Source organism: Pleurodeles waltl, chromosome 1_2 (assembly GCF_031143425.1).
Source record: "Pleurodeles waltl isolate 20211129_DDA chromosome 1_2, aPleWal1.hap1.20221129, whole genome shotgun sequence".
NCBI classification, from domain to species: domain Eukaryota; kingdom Metazoa; phylum Chordata; class Amphibia; order Caudata; family Salamandridae; genus Pleurodeles; species Pleurodeles waltl.
The window spans coordinates 663,005,947-663,026,124 of NC_090437.1; the positions used below are offsets into that span (position 1 = coordinate 663,005,947).

The window sequence follows — 20,178 nt, forward strand, 5'->3', positions numbered from 1 at the left end:
GGAAACAATCTGAGAAACATTTCAAAGCTTTATTTTATAACCACAAAGCCAAAGTCATGTAAATTGTTTGCAGAATCAAATTGTAAAGAAAAAGAAAGAACATAGCCTGGTCAAATCTAAGAAACAGATTTAATCTACTCAGTATCATCACCATAACACTTTCAAGAAGAATAATACATACGAGCAAAGAGATTATCTGAGATACAGACACATATTTCAAATCAGGCTGCAGAGACATTAGTCAAATCAAATTGCACAGATTTAGTATATTAGAATTTTGGACAGAGGTAGTCTCTAGTACTAACACAAATCAAGACAAGAAAGTGTGGGAACGGGCTAACAAATGTGGGCAAAAGATAAAAAGAAAGGACAAAAATAATTTGGCAAAATCATCTATGTCGGGCTAAATCAAGCTAACTAGAAAATTAAATAGGCAGGTGTCAGCATACTAACTCTATTTGGGGAAACAGGTTAGTTAAGGGAACTTTCAGCATTGCAATTGAATATACCTCTTCTGGGCTCAGCATTCAGTTAAGGTTTGTCAGTAAAGCAAGTAGATCATCAGCAAAGTCCATCAGGCACCATCAGGGGAAGGTGTAGAACACGGGCCACACACGAAAGAGCAAAATGCAACTGCTCTGGGTAAAAGCTAACGGAGACTCTCTGGAACAAATGAACAACTGAAAAACTTGGGAATAACTGAACAACTGAACTGAAACTTATGAAGTCCAGTCCCTAAAGCAAAACCCTAAAACATCTTGATTGGTCAATCCGATTAGTCCATAGTACTCAAAAGAGGAAATGTCCAATTAAAATCCGATTCGAGATCAACCTGCAACAAAAGTTTGGATTCCCATGTTCAAGGTGAAGTCACTGCTGTCTCCGTGTGACTCCTATAATTTTACAAATTTATAGCTCACTTGTTCCAATCCACATTCTTTCCCATGGTACGAGACAATTTCAAAAGTTCACACATATGATAACTGTCTTAGCTTTCAGTCATCTGGTCTCGCTGTACCACACTCAAGGTTGTTGAAAAACAAAATATACGCATAGAACAATAGGACTCTTTACTATTCATGAGGGAAAACCTAATGGAAAAATTCATGTTAGAGGGGAAGAATGATTCATCACAATTCATGTGTGCCTGCAAATATGACATCTTCAGGCCTAGTTGTGCTAACACAAGAACGAGAAATGCATTAATATTGAAGTTAGTTAAACATGCATACAAATCAAACTTATAACTTCAGCATTAGTAATATGGCATCAAAATATGCAAAAAACTCATTAATAATTACACTCTTTCTTCAAACATCATATTAGATATGACAGAGAAGTGCATTTTTTTCTATGCGTTCATGTGTCTGTCTCATATTAATCAACATGAATCAAATTCATTTCACCACTAATCATTACTTCTAAAATATATAATAAGTTTTCAATATTGATTTAATCCTGTTAGGCCATTGTCACTTCTGGTAGGCACAGTGTCCACCATATTAATAAAACATGAACACTCTTAAAATGCATGTTAATGCAGATTTATCTCTAGGTTAGGCTTTTACACATGAATATAAAAATCACCAAATGCTGACTTCTGGGTTACTAAAGCATTAGCAAAATTTTACGTTCCAACAGCACCACCCTGCTCCCTTCAGTTCTAACCAGTGGAGTCTTTTCCACCTAGCTTGTTTCCCTTTTGCCCAGGTATAGCACTTTGATGACAAAATTAACTCCCTTACTGACGGGAAGTATTTTCTATGTCACATTACCCAAATGCCTTCATTTTTAGGGTTATGACTATGATTTTCATTAGGAGACTAACTCTGTCTAGCTGACAAGTATAATTAGGCTCTAAAATACCTACATACACATATATTTCTGCTATGTGGGTACTATATGATTGCATTGTATTTTCTCTGAATTATTGTTTTTTCTGTAATGTTCTCATTATGAAGCCCTCTGACTCCTGTGGGCGATGTTCGCGCTATATTAAACAGGATAAATAAACAAATAAATAATACAACACCTTAGGGCAAGCTGCTGACAGTCTGTTTACAGTGCACACATACTTTTATGACAAACTTTCTTTTACTGTTTGACTTTACTTTTGCTATTCTTTTTTTCACTGTACTCAGACAGAGAAGGAAAGGACAAGATTTTGTAATGGAGATTTAGTAATAAAACTGCTTGAAGAGATACTTGTTTTCGAACCGCAGTATGCTTGGAGACAGACTTGGTTGCCACACTTGTAGACAACACCATGACTCATACTCCTGTCGCAAAAGTGGTTGGAGGAGGGCAAGATGCATGTAGCTTCTTTCAGCTTTCTACTTTCTCTCTACATGTAGCATCTGTGAAATACTTTACTGCCTTTTACTCATCTCTGAGACTAAACCACCTGTCGCCAGGGTACTGATATGGTACAGGACCTCATTTTATGCCATAGCCATACCTATCAGAGCAGCATTGGAGGAAATGCTCTTGCGTGCCAGTCTTTTCTAATGCCCTGGCAATGGGCAGTGCCCTTTCTCAGTCATTTTTTGCATTTGAGTCTCTGACTTGTGGAGTCCCCCGAGTGTCAGCCCTCTGACCTTTGCATTTCAATATCCACAGATTGAAATTTAGATTTATAGGCTACCCTTCTTAAAATCACATGGATGATATCCACCTTATGCTGATACTCCAGCAAAGACACTTTTATCTCACTATCCCAACTGCCTTAAGACATTGGCAGTTGGAGGCCTCACTACCATCTAAAACATAGGGCCTGATTGAGAGTTTAGCAGATGGAACAAAGTGCCCAGACATGAAGGATACCTCGTTGTCTGTACTACAAGTGCGTTATATTCTATGGCACTTGCCATATGGTGTATATCGTGTTTGTGACAGAGTCCCATCCACCAAAACTCTAAATAAGGGCAAAATCCAAATGAAACTGAAGAAATTGTGCTTGACCCTTAGACCAGGGTATGGTCCAGTCATATCTGCCATTTTTTAGGTCAAGCCTAGGCAGCACGCATGTGCTGTCTGCAAGACATGCTGTATTCAGCCTATGGGCCTTACCACACCCACTATTGCCATTTGTTCTTTGTTGTGCTTGTCGTAAATGCTTCCTTTTTATTGGTGCATTTTTCTAAATGTCCCTCTTTTGTGTGCTTAGTTCCCTCTTCGGGCCATTTTACTAAGAGAACATTTTTGTTGGCCTTCACACTACGTTCAGGCTTCCTCCTGTTACAGCGTATGATGGCCATCCTCCCATCTGGGCATTGCAGCTGCTTCTCTGTTCCCAGTGGTAAATCCTCACTCTTAGTCCTACAGACAAATGATGCAGCTGCTTCTCTGATACCATTGGTAATTCCTCATTCTAAGTCCTTTAGCGGTGCTGTAGCTGCTTCTTTGGTCCCAGTGGTAATTCCTAACTCTAAATCCTCTAGGCCATGTGTAGGAAGATAGCCTTTTTCTAGCCTTGTTACCTCCACTTGTGGCCTGTTTGTTAGTATATGTCAGGGTGTTTTTACTGTCTCACTGGGATCCTGCTAGCCAGGTCCCCAGTGCTCATAGTGGAAACCCTATGTTGTCAGTGTGTTTGATATTTGTCACTGGGATCCTGCTAGCCAGGACACCAATGCTCATACGTTTGTGGCCTATATATGTTTCCTGTGTGGTGCCTAACTGTATCACTGTGGCTCTGCTACCTAGAACCTCAGTGTTTATACTCTCTCTGCTTTTAAAATTGTCACTGCAGGCTAGTGACTAATTTTACCAATTCTGATTGGCACACTGGAACATCCTTATAATCTCCTAGTATATGGTACCTAGGTACCCAGGGTATTGGGGTTCCAGGAGATCCCTATGGGCTGCAGCATTCCTTTTGCCACCCATAGGGAGCTCAGACAATTCTTACACAGGACTGCCACTGTAGCCTGAGTGAAATAACGTCCACGTTACTTCACAGCCATTTTACACTGCACTTAAGTAACTTATAAGTCACCTATATGTCTAACCCTCACTTAGTGAAGGTTAGGTGCAAAGGTACTTAGTGTGAGGGCACCCTGGCACTAGCCAAGGTGCCCCCACGTGGTTCAGAGCAATTTCCCCCGGCCTTTGAGAGTGCGGGGACACCATTACACATGTGCACTACATATAGGTCAATACCTATATGTAGCGTCACCATGGTAACTCCGAACATGGCCATGTAACATGTCTAGGATCATGGAATTGTCACCCCAGTACCATTCTGGTATTGGGGGGACAATTCCATGCATCCCCGGGTCTCCAGCATAGAGCCCGGGTACTGCCAAACTAACTTTCCGGGGTTTTCTCTGCAGCTACCGCTGCTGCCAACCCTCAGACAGGTTTCTGCCCCCCTGGGGCCTGGGCAGCCCAGTCCCAGAAAGGCAGAACAAAGAATTTCCTCTGAGAGAGGGTGTTACACCCTCTCCCTTTGAAAATAGGTGTGAATGGCCTGAGAGGAGTAGCCTCTCCTGGCCTCTGGAAATGCTTTGAAGGGCACAGATGGTGCCCTCCTTGCATAAGCCAGTCTACACCAGTTCAAGGATCCCCCAGCCCTGCTCTGGCACGAAACTGGACAAAGGAAAGGGGAGTGACCACTCCCCTGACCAGCACCTCCCATGGGAGGTGCCCCGAGCTCCTCCAGTGTGTCCCAGACCTCTGCCATCTTGGATGCAGAGGTGTGAGGGCACAATGGACACCTCTGAGTGGCCAGTGCCAGCAGGTGATGTCAGAGACCCTTCCTGATAGGTGCTTACCTTTCTCTGTAGCCAATCCTCCTCTGAGGGCTATTAGTGTCTCTCTGGTGGGTATCTCATCAGATAACGAATGCAAGAGCTCACCAGAGTTCCTCTGCACTTCCCTCTTCGACTTTTGCCAAGGATCGACCACTGACTGCTCCAGGACGCCTGCAAAACCGCAACAAAGTAGCAAGAAGACTACCAGCAACATTGTAACGCCTCATCCTGCCGGCTTTCTCGACTGTTTCCTGGTGGTGCATGCTCTGAGGGCTGTCTGCTTTCACCCTGCACTAGAAGCCAATAAGAAATCTCCTGTGGGTAGACGGAATCTTCCCCCTGCCAACGCAGGCACCAAACTTCTGCATCACCGGTTCTCTGGGTCCCCTCTCATCTTGACAAGTGTGGTCCCTGGAACACAGGAGCTGGATCCAAGTGTCCCCGACAGTCCAGTGGACCTTCTGTCCAAATTTGGTGGAGGTAAGTACTTGCTGAGTTGGACTCCAACTTTGTGGGACTCTCATTTGTTGTGCTCAGTTGACCGTCGTGCTCAGATCTTCTGAACGCCTGTTCAGGTGCTTCTGCGGGTGCTGCCTGCTTCTACGTGGGCTCTCCATATTGCTGAGCGCCCCCACTGTCTCCTCCTCCAAGAGGCAACCTCCTGGTCCTTCCTGGGCCCTGGCAGCAACCAAAATCTTCAACTGCGACTCTTGCAGCTAGCAAGGCTTGTTTGCGGTCTTTCTGCGTGGAAACAACTCTGCGTCCTCCATCACGCCGTGGGACATCTTCTGACCAAAGGAGAAGTTCCTGGCACCTTCCGTTGTTGCCGGATCTTCAGCTTCTTCCACCCGGAGGCATCCCTTTTGCACCTTCATCTGGGGTTTAGTGGGCTCCTGCCCCCCCCCGGACACTTGCGTGACTTTTGGACTTGGTCCCTTTCCTTTACAGGTCCTCAGGTCCAGGAATCCATCTTCAGTGCTTTGCAGTCAGTTGTTGTCCCTGCAGAATCCCCTATCTCGACTTTACTGTCTTTCTGGGGTAGTAGGGTAACTTTACTCCCACTTTTCAGGGTCTTGGGGTGGGGTTACTTGGACACCCTTAGTGTTTTCTTACACTCCCAGCGACCCTCTACACACTACACGAGGCCTGGGATCCATGCGTGGTTCGCATTCCACTTTTGAAGTATATGGTTTGTGTTGCCCCTAGGCCTATTGTCTCTTATTTCATTCTATTGTGTTCTGCAGTATTTGCACCACTTTTCTAACTGTTTACTTACCTGATTTTGGTTTGTGTGTATATTTTGTGTATATTACCTACCTCCTAAGGGAGTATATCCTCTGAGATACTTTTGGCATATTGTCACTAAAATAAAGTACCTTTATTTTTAGTAACTCTGAGTATTGTGTTTTCTTATGATATAGTGCTAAGTGATATAAGTGGTATAGTAGGAGCTTTGCATGTCTCCTAGTTCAGCCTAAGCTGCTCTGCTATAGCTATCTCTATCAGCCTAAGCTGCTAGAACACTACTAATCTACTAATAAGGGATAACTGGCCATGGTACAAAGTGTAAGTACCACTTGGTACCCACTATAAGCCAGGCCAGCCTCCTACACCATGCTGCTAGCTGCTTCTCCGGTCCCAGTGTTAATTCCTCATTCTACGTCCTCTAGACAGTGCTACTAGCTGCTTCTCTGGTCCCAGTGGTAATTCCTCATTCTTTGTCCTGTAGACAATGCTACAGCTGCTTCTCTGGTCCCAGTGGTAATTCCTCATTCTAACTCCTCTAGATAGTTCTGCAGCTACTTCTCTGGTCCCAGTCGTCATTCCACATACTTAATCCTCTAGACCATGCTTCAGCTGCTTCTCGGATCCCAGTGGTAATTCCTCATTCTAAGTTCTCTACATGGTGCTGCAGCTGCTTCTATGGTCCCATTGTTAATTCTTATTCTTAGTCCTCTAGGAAGTGCTGATAGCTGCTTCTCTGGTCCCAGAGGTAATTCCTCATTCTAAGTCCTCTAGACAATGCTGCATTCTGTTTCTCTGGACCTGTCAGTAATTACTCATTCTAAGTCCTCTAGGCAGTGCTGCTAGCTGCTTCTCTAGTCCCTGTGGTAATTCCTCATTCTAAGTCCTCTAGACAGTGCTGCAGCTGCTTCTCTGGTCCCAGTGGTAATTGTTCATTCTTGTTCCTCTAGGAAGTGCTGCTAGCTGCTTCTTTGGTCTTGTCTATAATTCCTCATTATAAATCCTCTAGAAAAAAAACTGCAGGCTGCTTCTCTGGTCCTGTCGGAAATTCCTCATTCTAAGTGCTCTAGGCAGTGCCGCTAGCTGTTCCTTTGGTTCCAGCGTTCTAGACATTGCTGCTAGCTCCTTCTCAGGCCTCAGTGGTAATTCCTCATTCTTAGTCCTGTAGACAATGCTGCAGCTCCTTCTCTAATCCCAGTGGTAATTACTCATTTGAAGTGCTACAGAGAGTGCTGCAGCTGCTTCTCTGGTCCCAGTGGTAATTCCTCATTCCAAGTCCCCTAGACAGTACTGCTTCTCTGGTCCCAGTGGTAATTCCTCATTCTTAGTCCCCTAGGCAATGCTGCAGCTTCTTCTCTAGTCCCAGTGGTAATCACTCAATTCTTAATCCTCCAGACAGTGCTGTGCTGTGTCTCTGTTCCCAGTGGTAATTGCTCATTCTTAGTGCTCTAGACAGAGCTGCAGCTGCATCTCTGTTCATACGTCCACTACTCTCCAAACCAAAACACATAGGTAAAAGACATTGGGGGTCATTGTGACCCCAGCGGTCGGTGATAATGTGGTGGTAGTACCGCCAACAGGCTGGCGGTACATACCACCATATTATGACGTTGGCAGGTTGGCTGAAGCCAACCCACCTATATACCACTCCGACCGCCAGGGGCATTTTCACCCTGCCTACCGCCATGGTTTTTGTGGCGTTCGTAACACCACGAAAACCATGGTGGTAGGCCCTAACAGTGACAGGGAATTCCTTCCCTGTCACTGGTAGGAGGCCCACCCACCACCCCAACACTCCCCAGACGCCCCTCATCCCCCCATTCATCCACGCTCCCCCTTTCCAATTCCCCACCCTCATACACGCAAAGTCTCAGACACGCACCACGCATACACACACTCACTCACACAGGCATACATGCATTCATACATGCATGCATCCATTCATTCTCGCACACATCCGTACCACATTCACACTGACACGCAGACACGCATTCACATTTACAGTCATTCACGCATTCTCACACATGCACACACACACAAACAACACTACACACACACGCGCATATATGCACACACATTCATGCACACACACCCCCACACACACACACAACACCCCTCACCCCTCTCCCCTGTCAGAAACCCAACTTACCTGCATCCAGGGAGTCTTCCGGCAGGGGATGGGACAGGGTGCTGCTACCTCAAGCAGCGCCTGCCAGCAGAACACCGCCAGGCCATATTATTTGTCATAATACGGCTGGCGGTGGTCTACTGGTGTGGCGCTGCTGGTGGTAGCAGCACCACCTTAACACCATCCGCCAGTATGGCCAAAGCCAGATTTCCCCCCTTCTTGTGGCGGAAATCCGGCTGTGGTCATAATTTGGCGGACGGAGGTTAGCCGCGGCGACGGTCTTTTGGTGTCCATCGCCAAGGCGATAGGCGGCATTTACCGCCAATCTCAAAATGAGGGCCATTGTCATTTACAACACCAATAGTACTAACTCTTACAAATGCCAGACCTTTTTCATTACAATTACTTCTTTGTTCTTCCTGCCATATAAGCCAGTTAACTCAGTGAAACATATAGGACCACAAATAACTTTCTTTTAATCCACATGTTTATTCAATATGTCAGTCCTTCTGGTTTTATTTACTAAAAGCTCAGGACTATCTTTAGAACACGAGTGATGTGCTGACCACAGTGTTTTTGACAGTGGGTTTTGACGATGGGCTTCTGCCCGGTCTCCCAAAACACACACTCAGTCCCTCATTACGACTTCAGCAGATGGAGTAGCCCGTCAACCGAAGCCATGCGGTCAGAAAACCACCAGTGTTGTGTTCTGACCACGAGGGTCATTAAGAGTTTCCTGCAGGGCTGGCAGGCAGAAACAGAGTTTCCGCCCACCGGCCCAGCGGGAAACAAGCCTCAACATTGACGCTGGCTCGTAATCAAGCCGGCAGCAATGTTGTGGGGCATCGGGTGCAGTAGCACCTGTCGTGCTTTTCACTGTAGACAGTGAAAAGAACGTCGGGATGCCCATGGGGGTCCCTGCACTGTCCATGCCGAGTGCATGGGCAGTGTAGGGGCCCTCATGGTGCCTCATGTGCCCCCACTTTGCCAATTTATACATGGCAGTGCAACCACCATGTAAAAGCCGGTGGTGAGAGGACTCATGATCCCCAGAGCAACACTGCTTGCAGCACTGCCCTGGAGGATTACGACCGCCGGCTCTGCTAGGCCATTGGCCTGGCGAAGAAGTGGCGGTGCTGGCGATCCGACCATGGTGCTTTCGTCACGTTGTAGTATGGAGGCCCGACCGCGATCCTGGCGGTCTCTAGACCACCAGCGTCATAATGACTGCCTCAGTCACCTGCAGGGAGCCCAGTCCGCAGCAAAGTGCATTCTTCTAAACATAGCTAGGCAGGCCTTACCGTCAGCGGTAATTCGAGACTCTGAATTGGCTGGATTGGCTGATTCTCTCTCTGCCATTCACTTTTTCTATTAATTCAATGTGGTAAAATTATTTAGGAACTAATGTAATCTTGACCCCGAAATCAAAAAGTATACATACACCCACACTATTCATCATTACACTATAAACTGGCCAATCTTTAATTAGATGTTTGAGTTATAAAACTATTTCCCTGCAATCTAAATAACCATTGCATGACTCTTTTCCTACAAAACGTCTCTAATTCTTTTCTGGTTACTTATGCACCTGCAGTTTTTGCGTAGTGACCCCTGCAATCACAGGATTTGCATGTAAACACACAAAAATATAGAGCGAATGTAGAGCTTCTCGATTCCTTACAACAATATTAACACATTTGAATAATAGGAAAAGGAATGCTCTTAGAGTGCATGAAGATACACAGAGTTGAACCACTAAACCTACGGACTAATTACTGTAGTGTTGACAACTTATGCATCCCTATTGGTTCTTAATCAAGAAGACATTATACACATCTTGACGTATGAGTCCTCCTTTAGTTCCACTAACAAAATCTGATGCTGCATGTGCCAGATGTCCACTGAAATATGCATGACCTTTCCAACACACCAACCTCACTTTTTTCAGTTAGTGCTTTAGCACCCCTCAAGTGTTTCATGTTGTCTATCGTTCCTGATGAAGATCACACACTGGTCTCCAGAGAGCTGAAACTCACAGCCTTGACATGATGGAGGAGAATAATGAGATTAGAAACTGTTAACTAAAGAGGTCTCATTGAAAACATTTAAACCAGTGAACAGTTCTTTATATTACCCCACTGCAAGGAGAATTTAAAGACATAACCTTGGTCACCCCCAATTTTAAGAGTTTTTCCTAAACTTGGGAGCTATATATGGGTCCCTACAGATATTATGAAAGCTAAAATAAATATATTTGGCATCTCTGTGGTGGTGCACTATGATTTTTTTACGTAAATGTTATTCAATTTTATATGTCATATATATGTCAATGACACCATATGCCTATGAATGTATATACATTTCCTAGTGGCGGTCGCTATTAGGTAGTTATAGTTAGGACCTAGTTTCTACAGAAAAGCAGTTTTTTGCTTGCTATATCTTTTGCACTGCTTGACGAATCTTCACAAATATCTCCAAAACAATCTGAGCTGCTGTCTGGAAAGTTTTGGAGTGATCCGTGAAGTGGGGGCCGAGATAAAGGGGGGGGGGGGGAATTTAGAGCACTTCCAATGTTAATTCGAATAGGAAAAATTTAACTGTGATAATGCCAAAACCACTGGATGGAATTACACCAAATTTTGCAGAAAGGTAGCTCTTGGTCCAGAAAGAGCCCTTTTTGTTATTTGGTGTAAATCTGTTTAGTAGTTTTAGAGAAATTAAGGAAAATCCAAATTTGTATATGTAGGGACACAAAGGATTCAAAAAGGAAGTGTTGTCAGCCATGTTTGGACTCGGCTTCAGCTGAGTCCCACACAAATAGCTAAAAATAAAGAAAAGGGGCCCAGGTACAGACACCTTGACCCCTTAGCTCTGGTGGTGGGGTCCCAGAGGGACATATCTTGTTTTTTTCGCCAAGATTCGCAGAGGATCATTTCATTTAATTTTAGATTTGTTCATTTCTAATGGGGGAGGGCACCAGGACCACCACCTCCTTGGGCGTTTATTTAAATTATGTGGGGGAGGCCCATCCCTGCAGCCCCGGGGTTCACCACCTCCCCGGCTCCATTAATTAAATATGTTTGGGGGGCTGTGCTGCCCCCGCACCCTGGGGGCCACCACCTCCCCGGGTGATTAATTAAATGTGTGCAGGGGCGTCCCGTTCCCTGGGGACCACCACCCTCTGGGGCATTGTAGAAATTAGGTGAAGGCCCACCGCAGCCCCAGGGATCACACCTCCCTGGGCTATGTTGGAGGAGGGCCACACGACTCCCCTCGAGGAGCCGCTGATGGCCCGGGTACCACCACCCCCAGGGCAAAATGCTTTTAATATGTGGGGGACCACCACCTCCCCGGGGCGATTAATTAAATATGTGCAGAGTCATGTGGACCCTCTGTGCCCTAGGGACCACCACCCCTGAGGCATTATAGAAATTAGTTGTGGGGGCTGCTAGGGCACCCCCGCAGCCCCAGGGACCAGCGCCTCCCCGGGGAAAATAATGAAGAAGGTGCAGGGAGGCCCACGTCCCCCCTGCACCCCAGGGATCACCACCGCCCCGTGGCAAATACTAAATAATGTAAAGGGGGTCCATTTTGGAACACCAAGCAACGAGAACCACCACTTCCCTGGGGCTATCACATTGGGGGGGGGCACACAGACCCCCTTAAGGAGTCACAAATAGCCCTGGGGACCGCCAACCGCACAGGGCCAGCTCCTGCTATTTCCCATGGTGCCCACCTCTTGGACATAGCCGTTTGGTGTGGCTTGGCCGCAGCTTTGAACGTGCAGCCAAGCCACAGCAAACACTTCTGACAGTGGGACCTGTCAAGCAGGCCCCACTGTCAGAAATAGGAGCTTTCATCTCTGTTAACTGCACACAGGATTGGGTACAGGGAACAGAGTTGAAAGGTTTGTTTCAGCAACCACTGAGCTGCTTCTTAAAGCTGCTCCCTGGATGCTGAAGCAATGGGACCGTGGGGGATGCCTTGAAGCTTCCCACGCAGTCCCAGATAGTCCATAAAGGTTTTTTTCTAAAATAAAAAAATAAACTAAAATAAATGTGTAGGGACCATGGGGAAGCCCTCTAGGGCTCCCCCGTGTTCCCAGATATCCCATGAAGGTCTAAAATAAACAAAGGAACAAAAAAAATGAATAACTCAGTGTGAAGGTCACAGTCCTTCACACTGAGCGTGAGGGTTTGATTCCAGCCAGATTCATTTCCCTCCTTTTTTCTTAACTACAAATATTTATGACTCATACTGAAAGGTGTTCTTACACTTTTTAAATGAAAGATACATTTTTTTTTCAATTTGTCCAGAAATACCTCATTCTAAGTATACCACATATATAAACGCCTAAAAAACTCTCTATCTCTCTGCCTCTCACTCTCTCTCTCTTTTTATCTCTTTCAATCTTTCTCCCACTCACACACCCACTTAGATACTTACGCACCCACTCACAGATCCACTCAAGGACTCATGCACCCACTCACAGACCCACTCAGATCCTCGTGCACCCACTCACAGCCCCAGTCAGACCCTCACGCACCCACTCACAGACTCACTCAGATACAGATAGTTACGCACCCACTCAGAGACCCACGCAGACTCTCACACATCCAGTGACACACCCACTGATACCCTCATGTACCCACTCACAGACCAGCGCACACACTGATGCACCCACTAAAATACTGATGTACGCACTCTCACACCCAGACAGACACTCTCACAGCCACCCTTCCCCAGATACACCCTCTCACATCTATTCTCACAACCATAGAGGCCGCGGCCAACTCCCGCCGTGCACGGCCAAAGGGCTGTGCACAGCATGGGGTTGGGTAGTTGGGGGGTTGGCTGCAGGGTCTGGCTGCAGGCCAGGTCTTGCGGGCAAACTCTGGTGCGCATGGGTGAAGGCCATGCATGTTGAAAGGTTGGGTGCTTTTAGGGGGTTGACCCCTGTGGCCAACCACTGCTGCACATGGCTGAAGGCCCTAAGGTAACTATAACTCGCGCTCTCGCCATGCGCTGCTAATTACCCCACAAATTATGGCACTCATGACATCTTTGGTAACATCATTGATAATATCAATGTAGTACTTGCAGTAAAATCTTTGACGGATAAACTGTGCATGGCGGGGGCACGATTTATAGTTACCTTAGAGCACGAGTTATAGTACTTGAGGTAACTCTAACTATAACTCAATGGTTTTGTACGTTTAAAATGTGAGCTTAACTATAACGTCCTTGTAATTGTATATGTATATCTATATATCTATATAGATATAAATAGATAAGAAGTGAGTGTTGCATTTGTCACAGCATGCTACTGAAACTATATTTCTGAAAAAATCAGATTGTGATAATAATCATCTATGTATTCCTTGATATTTAAATATCACTACATTAGTGGCACAAAAGTTTGAGTCTCATACTCATATCACAGATTCAGGCAGCACCAGCAGGAATGTTATTTTATAATGAATAGGAAAGACCACTACCCCAGAACCACTCTTGCTTGCAGCGATTTGTATATTTCTTTTACACAGACAACTACTGTGTACAAGCATACTTCTAGGTAAAGAGGTGAACTTTATTTAGCCAGATTTAAAATAGGATAGCCAAGTGATGTGCTTTGAAGTGTAAAGACAAAGCAAGATGTGGGGCACTGAAGCAAAACGCACTGGAAAGGTTTGCCTTTAAAAAAACGTACACCTGTGCGAGGGGCACAAAGCTCCCAAAGGTGAGAAAGAAATGTCATGAATTAATTTTCTTTAAAAAAACTATTTGTCTATTGAAATCGTTATGTTTTTGCCATTGCCATGGACCTTCATTCTGGACAATCAAAAGAAATCATACTCCAGTGCAAGCCAAACCTGCAATGGTTCAGATTCGTTTGAACCAATCTCATGTATTTTTCTAAAAGTTTGGGCAGCCTGATTTTGGTATTCTTTAATTGAACTTTAATTACATCAACCTACAAAGAGTAACTTGGAGGTCAGCCAGCCTCACCCCAAAACAATCAAATTAACACGCCACCATCACAGGGATGCAAGCTTTAATACCCTCCTTTTCAGCCGGTTACTATAGTTGGTGCAATGGTGTTTAAGTGTGGCGTAGGGAACCAGCTGCTGGTGCCACAGACATCCCAAGATGGGGAATTAAGGCCCTGCTTCGGGGTGGCAGTCATGTTCAAGCAACATTCCCAGAGGGAAACAAACCTGATTCCTAGTGATGCCAAGTAAAGAGGTTTATGTGCCACTAGAAGATCTGAAACTGAAAAAATGGAGAAGTCAGTTGTATCGTTGTGTTCGGCCTTCCCTCTATGAAGCCTGGGAGTCACGAGGACACAGAGGGAGAATCCTCCCTGAAACAATCAACAAGGAGTATGCAAGCAGAATTCTGGAGGGAGAGAATGGCTAGGTCTAATTTTTAGGGGTCATGGCCAGGAACAACCCTGCCAACTCATTTGTCCAATACAAACCAACTAAGAAGAAAGGGGCAGGACCTGTGGAACTATACACCAATGAGGGGAAAGGCCTCTCTGCCGAAGGGAGGGCCCCTCGTCACAGAGCTAAAAAATAGTTTTTTCCTCAGTCAGAGAGAAAGGTGTGGTTTCTAAAGGATGCTGAAACTGCTGTCTTCTCCTTCCTCAGATAATGTAAAAGAGGGCAGAGAGAGGAGGGAAAAGAGTACTCTAGGAAGGAGGAGCAGAGAAAGAGGCTCTGGTTACCAGTGGATGCTCTAATTGCTGCCCTTCTCCTTTCCAGCGGCAGCTCCTCTGCTATGGCGGAGGAGCGTAGCGCCACCCCCCGCCAGCAGCAGCTTTAAAAATAAAATGATAATAAATAATGTTTATTATCGTTTTATTTTTAAAGGGGCGGGACCATGGGGGGATGATAGCCATAGAGGGGAGTGGTGTGCACTCCCCACAGTGCACATGTGTGCTTGGCTGGCCATCTCAGAAAGCCTGTGCCTGCCTGCAGTGCAGCGGAGAGCAGAAGAGCAGCGGTGTGGCGGGATCAGGTTAAGTTTTTTTTTAATTATTTTTTATTGTTTTTTTTGTTCCCCAAGCCCCACCACTTCGTCCCGTTGCCAGCTGCGATTGCCTTGATCAGAAATGCTGTGAAAACTAGCCCGGAGAAGAGCAGCAGAGATCAAAAGGAAAGAAGGCTGTACTCCTGTGGGAAACAGAACACAAGACTTTGATCCTGAATAAACACTAAGGAGAGGTGGGATAAGGCATGAGGTAATTACCATGAATAATGCTGAAAATGAAATAAAGACCTATGGGAGGTTCAACTGCTGTTGCCCCATCATCATTCCTAGTTCAAGTGACACAAAGCATGTTCAGCAGGTGAACAGTCAAGGAGAGGGCAATATCAGTCAACCAATAAATTAAGAAAAGTCAACAGCATAAGCCACACTAACCAATACCATCTCTGGAGCTAGATATCTGTACTAATCAAGGTGACCCCTCAGATTCAGATGTGCCCTCTTCTAATACACTGTATATCTTTGCGGGCCCTCCTGTTACCATATATAACCTTTTCTGATGCCATGCACCAGTCAGTGGTCCTAAACTGGTGCATCTTCTTTGGATGCGTTGAATTTCCCCATTGTCAGGCAAGAGCGCTTTTCGTTCAATCTAGAATGTGCTATGCAATAATCACTCATCTGTCCACACTGAGAACATACATAATAAAAAAGTCACTGGTAATCAATGTCAGTTTCCAAATGGGATTGGTATAGTTCAGCTCAATGCTTCTTCCATTCAATGTTTTCCCAAAACAAAAGCTCCTTATTGACCCTTTTTTACCCAGGACACTATGGGGGTCATTCCGACTCCCGCCGGCGGCGGTAACCGCACGCCCGGCGGGAGCCGCCGAATGACCGCACCGCGGTCAAATGACCGCGGTGGCCATTCTGGCTTTCCCGCTGGGCTGGCGGGCGACCGCCAGAAGGCCGCCCGCCGGCCCAGCGGGAAAGCGCCTTCAACGAGGAAGCCTGCTCCGAATGGAGCCGGCGGAGTTGAAGGCGTGCGACGGGTGCAGTGGCACCCGTCGCGATTTTCAGTGTCTGCTTGGCAGACACTGAAAATCAATGTGGGGCCCTGTTAGGGGGCCCCTGCAGTGCCCATGCCATTGGCACCCAGGTGCCCCACGACACCCGTTACCGCCATCCTGTTCCTGGCGGCAAAAGCCGCCAGGAACAGGATGGCGGTAAGGGGGTCGGAATCCCCATGGCGGCGCTGCTTGCAGCGTCGCCGTGGAGGATTCCCTGGGGCAGCGGGAAACCGGCGGGACACCGCCGGTTTCCCGTTTCTGACCGCGGCTGTACCGCCGCGGTCAGAATGCCCATGGAAGCACCGCCAGCCTGTTGGCGGTGCTTCCGCGGTCGTTGGCCCTGGCGGTCGGTGACCGCCAGGGTCAGAATGACCCCCTATTTCTTTTATCAAACATCATAATCATCTCCATTGTTCCTGTTGAGGTTGTATGTATCTGAGCAATATTGCTTGCAAGCGCCCATCATAATTGTAAATGCAGGAACTACAAACATCGAAAGAGTGCAATTACAGCATAGTTATTGGATGTTAAAATATAAAAATTATGTTCACAGATTCCCAAAAATCATTTTAAAGAATTGGCTTACCCGCGCTCGATTTCTGCTTGGCCGTAGTATCTGTTAATGCAAAACATTGAAACATAGTTAGGCAAAGGAATAGGACACGGATTTGCCACAGAACTGATACATGATGAGGGCCGAATGATACATTAAAATAATCAAGATGAACTGTTCTGATCATTCAATGCAAGTGTAGCGCTGTCTTCTCTATTGATTAAGTGTGATGTGTATGAAGTTCACATTGTGATTGCAGGAGAAGTACACCTTTGCAGACTTCTGTGAAAGCCACTGTTAGCACATCGTTGAATGTCCTGACAGTAAGGAAGAATGCGGTAATCTGATATTTCTGGGGTTGAGTCCAGAATGTGTGACTGTGCCTTCGGGGAAATTGATTGCTGCAGGGGAGTGGCTATTGAGAGAGTGTATGTGTAGTCATTGATGTTCCCAGAAAGCTAAATGCTTTTTATGAACTGAGAACAATGAGCTCTTAGACACACAACTCAGCTGTCTCCTGTGGGGTCCTGGCCAACTGAAAGACAGAGTGGACTTTGGGGAACCTAAGGACTGGAGTTACACAGTGGGACTCTGACCCTACACAGTCCAGAATGAGGTTAGGGTGCACCAAAGACCTTCCTCTAGGAGAATTGTTCCTCATGAATGGACTGGACCCTCGAGAACCCTGGATTGTTCTCTTGGGGATCCAAGTACTCGTCCAGTCCACAGATGGCCAGATTCTCCAGGGCCACATGTCACAGACCACCCTCAAGAAGTTCAAGGTGTAAATAATGCATATGGGCTTCATAACCTGGGACATTAGACTCCTGTTTAACCCTTAAGTGGGCGACAAATTGCAGAATACAACTGACAGGGTTGCCATCACCCGTAGTGCTAGCTGGGATCTCCAAGTAGAGGCCTTGTTTCAGACTGGCTCATAAGGATACATCTGAAATCATTTCACATGTTCCCATGTTGCTGCACTGCTGATTGCTATACTGTCTGAGGACTGGGTGTAGGACCCTTCTGCGTAGTTTCCACCAGGGAGACGAGAGATGTCCTTGGTGAAGGAAGGACATCCCTAGAAATACTTTCCAAATGGGAGTGTACATCCTTAGGGTTAGAGTGTTTGATATGTACCAATATGCATATGTTTCCCTGAAGGCCTGAGGTTTACAAAGTCATCCAGCTGAGGGGAAAACAGCTTATTCTCAGGAACAAGTGTAGGTAGGACTAGACCCCTCTGCTATTGTTCGAGCTTCCACATCTTCAACTACAGAAGGCTATTGAAGCTGTAGTTGAAGACTACATTGAACTGAAGGAGATGTCTGAGAGAAGCTAGGAAAGAATCTCCAATTTTCCAGATTTTCTGTTGGGTCTTTCTGTCCCGACAGGCAATCACACAGTAGATGAAAATCTTTCAAGAGAGTCTGAGTAGCCTAAGGTGCATAGGTTACAGCTCACATAGAAAAATGGGTGCAGCATATGCCCATTTGAAGGATCCCTCTAATTTCATATTTGTAGAATGTGATAAAGAGGCTTCCTCCAATGACAAGAAAGAAGAAGAAGGCCCTGCACGTTTGTGGTATGTTTTATAGCACTAACATAGTACTACAAAATGCTATTCACAAACTTTATTTTGTAGGCCCTTTTTCAAATTTGAACAATATGTCAAAAGCAGACCACGATCCAGTAAAACACACTGAAAAAGATGAACTAGGTAGAGGAGCTAGCACACCATTGAAGACCACCAAAGTCATGCCTAAAGAGAAAAACTCTCTCAAAATGGAGGTTCAATTTAGTTTTCCTGCTTTTCAACCTAGTCGTCCATTCCCCCTCAATATAATATGATTCCCCCACCCATAACATAGTCTTTGATTCCTATATCGGATTAGTCACAAGAATATAAATAAAGTCCTATCAATACAATGTTTTATTTTTGAAGCAGCTATTTGAGTCTTAAAATGTCAGTCAGACAACATTAAAGCACAAGTTGATCTGCTTCAGACATTAGTCACCTCCGTTACGTCAATCAATACACGGCTTACTAATCTAAATTCCATTTTTACTTCCATCAGAAATGAAACAAGAATGGATCAGTCATCCTGTAAATGTTGAGAAGTTGACAAATCTTCCTGTATAATCGCCTCACTTGTAGTTTCTCTTAAAGATTTAAGATCCCTCAAACCCCTATCTCAGTCAATCATTGCTGATGGACTACAAATTAAGAATTCAGTTACCAGTGGCCACACACCCTCAGGAGAGTCAGACCCAGCTCTGGTCCCATGAAATCATGCAGGCCCTTCCTCTATAAACAATGGAAAGTCCCTGGGTCTGACAGAACACCTCCAAACATTGGTAGCTTTATTAGGCTCACATGAATCTATTTCAGAAATAAATAAACCACTGGCCAGACAACAAAAGAAGAAGCTCTGCAAATCTACTAAAGCCTCTAGAATAAACACCTTAGTTAATAGCACCAGTTGCAGTATATAAAACCACTATCCCTACCATTGGCAAGACCCATCTCTGTGATGAAGACCCAACCCTCACCACAGCCCTCAATCCACCAAGGCCTACTGCAGGACCCTTTAGTTCTATGATAGTACCACCCCTTTTGAATCTCAAAACTGATCCCCAATCTGAGTTAGTGATACTGAGCCAACAACGACCTTAAAAAAGTAGAACCCACCAAAGCAAGGTTGACTGATGCTGACTGGAATTCCAGCCTTATTAGGAACTGGGAGAGGACTTGGGGTGGTCCTTCTCATATTGGTCCCACCTCTGGTGTTATATTCAGGCTTCCTATTTGCAGTGTGGAGAGCTGGGATCCTGCCTTTATGTCTGCCATGGAGAAGGAGTGTAGGCCTTTGTGGCTGACGTACTAAGTGAAAACATTTTTCATATTTTGGGGTGTGCGTGCATCTCTGCGTTAGCGTGTGAACATTTCTGTGTGTCAGTGTGTCTCCTGTGACATGTAGTGAGAATTGTAGTGATGTACAGGTACCAGCTAGGCCCAACACAACAGACATGAGCAGTGACTTCCTTAACTTCCCACAAGACTTGCCAGAATTGTTATTGGAGTCCATGTGCAAAGAAGGTTACACATTTATTCTTGGTGTTTTTTTAAAGGTGCGAGTATGTTAACTAATTTCAAGATTTCATGTGCCAAGGTTAACCCATCAGGCAATGGCTTTGGAATTATATCAACTATGTGAAGATTGTTATGTAGTGGATCCTATTAGTTTTATTGGGACTCAAGGGGTTAGCTTAGCCTTTTGGCTTGCAGGCCTGTGTCCCCGTCACCTAGTGACTTGTAACTTACTTAGCTTGCTCTGTCTTAGCCCATTTAGTTTATTATTTCTTTTAAGATGGCTGCTATTGTTTATATTGAGAGAAAATGTTTTTGATTTACATTATCAGTGCCACTCTGTG

General features: G+C 45.5%; 1 protein-coding gene across 1 annotated transcript in view; it reads right to left on the minus strand.

Annotated features, from left to right (window-relative positions):
- LOC138302725 (dentin sialophosphoprotein-like) overlaps nt 1–20,178 on the minus strand; it is a 471,849-nt gene that overhangs the window by 369,763 nt on the left and 81,908 nt on the right. The window contains exon 3 of the mRNA XM_069242597.1: nt 16,777–16,806. Coding sequence (XP_069098698.1) covers nt 16,777–16,806 — 30 coding nt within the window. The remainder of the gene's footprint in view (nt 1–16,776; nt 16,807–20,178) is intronic.